Source organism: Sinocyclocheilus rhinocerous, unplaced genomic scaffold (assembly GCF_001515625.1).
Source record: "Sinocyclocheilus rhinocerous isolate Xijiao unplaced genomic scaffold, SAMN03320098_v1.1 scaffold640, whole genome shotgun sequence".
In the NCBI taxonomy this organism is placed as follows: Eukaryota; Metazoa; Chordata; class Actinopteri; order Cypriniformes; family Cyprinidae; genus Sinocyclocheilus; species Sinocyclocheilus rhinocerous.
In genome coordinates, this window is record NW_015666536.1 from 112360 (window position 1) to 116953 (window position 4594).

The following is a 4594-nucleotide window of genomic DNA, read 5'->3' on the forward strand; positions in this document are numbered from 1 at the left end:
ATATATATATATATATATATTGATTACAGATATAAGTCTTAGTAAATGGTTCTATTTTTTAAAATTTTTATGATTTTTCTGCCTATTATGTCATTCATGCCATCCGTCAGGCATCGCAAGGTTAATGTATTTACAGCTTGCAATGCTTGAATGTTGACTGAGTTGCTCTTATTAGCCATCTCTCACATTTTGGAATGACTCATGGGGTTTCCTGACTAACCTGTGAGTAAATGGACTTGGCGTTTCACTACATGAGCTTGCAATCTGTGCATACAAACTTACATAACTTGACAATTATTTATACTTATTGAGTAATCAATGATGTAACTAAACATTGAATATGTGGGAGGACCAAATGTAAAATTGTCATAGAACAACCCCCTAATCTGGGGTGTGCCTTAGTGAATATGCCTATGAACTTCTGGATTGATTTGTGAACGTTTATTGATTCTCGATTCTCAAGACAAACATAGCATGTAAATCTACAAGAACAGACACAGGGACAGATGTGATATCATCAGGACTCCATGTGCCAGATTCTGCTAGACAAACAGGGCACCTGTTACACCTCCGATACATCATAACTGAAGACCGCAAAGCAAGAACAAACACTCCCCTGTCTAGAGGCATTCATGCCTGTTTTATGATCAACAGCCAAAGAGTCTGCAGGCGGCATGAATGAGTGAGGAATATTCCTGCAAATGTCAGGCCACCTGCCAAACATATTGCATCATTTGGGTCAATGCCAATAAATGCGTTTTTCAAGGGCAAATGGATGGTTTAAACTGACAGAGCAAACTGCTAAACCTTCTGGTGTTGTGAAACTAATAATGTATATTAGCCATGGGTATCAAACAAATGAATCCAATTTTTTGAAAACTGTGCAGCAACAGTAAGCTGTGTGCATTATGGGATTTAAAGGTCCCCTGATAAATGCCTGCTAATGGATGAGCCAGTCTGAAGTGATATACCAAAATTAACCTCAGCTGACTTCCTACTGCATGAGGATATTAAGTAATGTAAATGTTTACAATACAATAGGCATATTAAGTCATGACAAAAAAATAATATCATTGTCTATGAAACAATGACACAAGGATAAGTCATGGCATGCACAAGTCTTTAAAATGATGATAAGTGCAGGGCTCGCAAATCGCTAGCCCGATGTCCCGGGGCTATATGGTCACCAGAATGTATCACCTCTGTACTTCATCATTTGCACGTGTTTCTAAGTCTTGCCAATTTAAACATTCAAGCGTTTTAAACCATTCAAGCACAAGAAGAGGCAAACGAGAACTCAATTCGGTACTCGCGGGTTGTAAATTGTGTGCATTGGCTCAAAGCGCGCACACAGAGAGCGGCGTTCCAGACAGCGCGCAGAAAAAAAATGTATTCCTCTATCACGTATCCTTGCACCTGATTGGACACATACACACAAAATGATCTCAAAATAACTAATATTTCGTGCATTCGGTCTTAAAGGGGCAGCAGCCTATAAATACCTGCTGCAGTCTGTCAGCTTTAAAGATCTATAATTTATACAGTGATCATTATGCAGTGTTATTTTACATTTAATTATAAAATTTATCTTAGGGCTGCACGATTAATCGAAATTAAATCGCAAAGGCGATAAATCGCGATTATTCAGAAGCTGCGATTGTCATGCGTATCTTTCAGTGAAGCACGGTTCTGTGATCAGTAGTAAATCTCCATCCGAAGGCCAGAGGGCGCTTTCGCGCTGAAACTCCAAATACACCTAGCAGAAGAAACCCAGGAAATGCCTATAGCTGTTGCTGAATAAACATAATTTCTCTACCTGAAAACTAATGTTAGACCTAATTTTATTTGTAACTTTGTTCTGTTTTATTTATCTATGCTTGTAATTTGTTCATTTGTTCTTAATTTACTGACTACTGCTACTAGGGGTGTAACAATGCATGCTAGCCAGTTGAAAATCAATAAAAATATGTGACGATTCAAGTCGGTTGAGATGTTAAATGAATCGCGATACATTTGGGTGTGGGGGTTTATATGAATGTATCTCTGAGGGGATCTGACTCTCTTCAGAAAAGTTTAGTTGGTATTTTCTTTTCATCTTGCCTCTGTTTAATGCATAAACTGCTTTCATTAATTCAACGTGACTAATAAACACACGACTAATAAACACACGACAATATATGGTTTATCTGAGATCGTCTTGTTATAATTTTTATTATAATAAAGTATATAATAATGCAATGCTAATCGACATAGCCTTTATCACTGCTTGGAATACTATGAAATATGTTGCGTGCCTTATTCTGTGTAAGAAGCCACATCATCTCACAGAAGGAAAAATATGTGACGATTCAAGTCGGTTGAGATGTTAAATGAATCGCGATACATTTGGGTGTGGGGGTTTATATGAATGTATCTCTGAGGGGATCTGACTCTCTTCAGAAAAGTTTAGTTGGTATTTTCTTTTCATCTTGCCTCTGTTTAATGCATATTAAAGTAGTGCTTTGTTTACAGCGGTAACCAAGGAAACGCAGTATCTCTGCTGTTCGAAAAAGCGCCACCTGCTGTCAGAGAGTGGATTTGCTCTCTCATTCAGCCGTCTGCCGTTTCTGTTTCGTGCAGATATGTTTTATGTAGAATTATTTCACGAAACTAAAATCAGACCATTCTGTTTTTGCTTCAGATGTCGAAATTATAGTCTAATTACAATCTAAATAACATATATGCAGCATCTTTGTTTGGATCGTGATTAGTGGTTGACTCTAATTTTCAAAGAGCACAGGCAAAGCCTTAGTTTGTTTATATGAAGAGATTTCTTTTATTTTGTTTTAATTTATTTTTATTTTAAAATGTATTTTAAAATTTCAATTTAGTTTTGTTATTTGACATATTTCAATTTAACAAAGAAATGTGCATAATTTTGTCTGAGAAATAATAAATGGACACCTTTTCATTTATAATATCTTAAATGTCCCTGTTAAAAAAAAATGTGAGAAAATCTTATTGTGAAATCAGTAACGTGAATCGTAGGCTATCGCATCGTGAGTTGAGTGAATCTTTGCATCCTTATATGCTACTACTGTAGTTTTTGCTGTGGTATCAATAAGTAGCCTAAAGTGTTCTTTAAATAATAAGTGTTATTTAAATTTAACATTTAAATTGTAAATTTATTTTAAATTTTTTTGCTCATCTGAAAAATAATCCGATCTGTGACTCAGAAATCTGTAATATGATCCGAGCTGTGAGTTTTGTGATCCGTTGCACCCCTACTCACTTGACTTGTTATTTGAAGAAAAAAATACAACCACAGAAGTTTTTGATCATGCTGATTTGTCCGCAGTGAAGTTCACCCGATGTCCTTTTTATTCGGGCTAGTTAAATTCATTTTGGGATACCAAAATCTGAAGAATGCCTGCCCGAAAGGCTACCAGGGATTTTGAAATTTTGCGAGCCCTGTAGTGTATATAAAATATTAAGTCAATGACAGTAAGACCACAACTATATAGTCATGTAGCCTAAGTCACTTTGATTTAATAAAAATATCAATAGTCAGTATCTTTAAAACAAAAACAACAGGGATAAGCGAATATATTTAAAATTATAAGGCATGGTATTAAGTAAATCAAATGTCTGTAGGCTAATAAATAATTAGTAATATTAAGCCATAACCTCAAAAATGTAAATACACTTAAAATTATATTTATTCAAGAATAACAAAGTGTACTTCCTATTTTAATAGGCTACCTTTTAAAATAGGTCAGACTGTGTCCCTAATTTAACCTTTAACAATTCCACATTTGATAGAATTGTTATTTAGCTATTTTATTATTAAATATTGACTAATGTAGGATAATAGATGAAAACTCACAAACAATAGCCTACAATAAGGGTGTGCCACCGTTACTATTATGTTTTTTGTTTTTTTTTAAATAATTGTCTTATTATCCTGTAATGATCTTTTGTTTGGGCTCCATCCTCACTACAGTAGTATATACACCAAAAACGACACCAATTAGCCTACATCTACTGTCCCTTTAAATCCAACAAATCCAGAATATTCGAGAGGACAAGAGAAGCATAATGCGTAAACAAATGTATCCCCCACTTACCATTATCAGCGACCAAGTCATAGACATTTTCCCAGGCATTGTCCCCGTGGAAACAGTCTTGTTTAAATATGCCCAGGTCCACATCTGCTACTTCATAGGTGGAGCATCAGCATCTCCGCATCAACAGGACACCCACATTGTTGTGAGGTATTGTCCCTTTGCTGGATTATTCCCTCAGTGTACAAATTTCGTCCACTGACGCCTTTTTATAGTCTGTGCCCCGGAGTGCACGGGTTTCAAGTAGTACGGGATAAACGCTTCGATTTGGAAGAAGAACGCTATAATTCCCATAGCGATGATGGATGGATCTGTGGACTGAAGTCTGGCTGCTGTTTGTCCAGGTTACGGATTCCCTGTGCCGCAAAGACGGGCTGCGGATGATGGGCGGGTACTAGCGACACACGTCACGACCGAAACCCGCCACTGGCTGCTTGTCTGCGCCGCACGCCGTATCACAGGCCTGATACGAGACCGTTTCCGGGAAGATA

At 36.7% G+C, this 4594-nt stretch overlaps 1 protein-coding gene across 1 annotated transcript in view; it reads right to left on the reverse strand.

The window, feature by feature from the left end:
• LOC107732538 (tumor necrosis factor receptor superfamily member 21-like) overlaps positions 1-4594 on the reverse strand; it is a 26183-nt gene extending 21589 nt beyond the window's left edge. The window contains exon 1 of the mRNA XM_016543898.1: positions 4107-4594. Within this exon, the coding sequence (XP_016399384.1) occupies positions 4107-4190 (84 nt within the window). The 5' untranslated portion in view covers positions 4191-4594. The remainder of the gene's footprint in view (positions 1-4106) is intronic.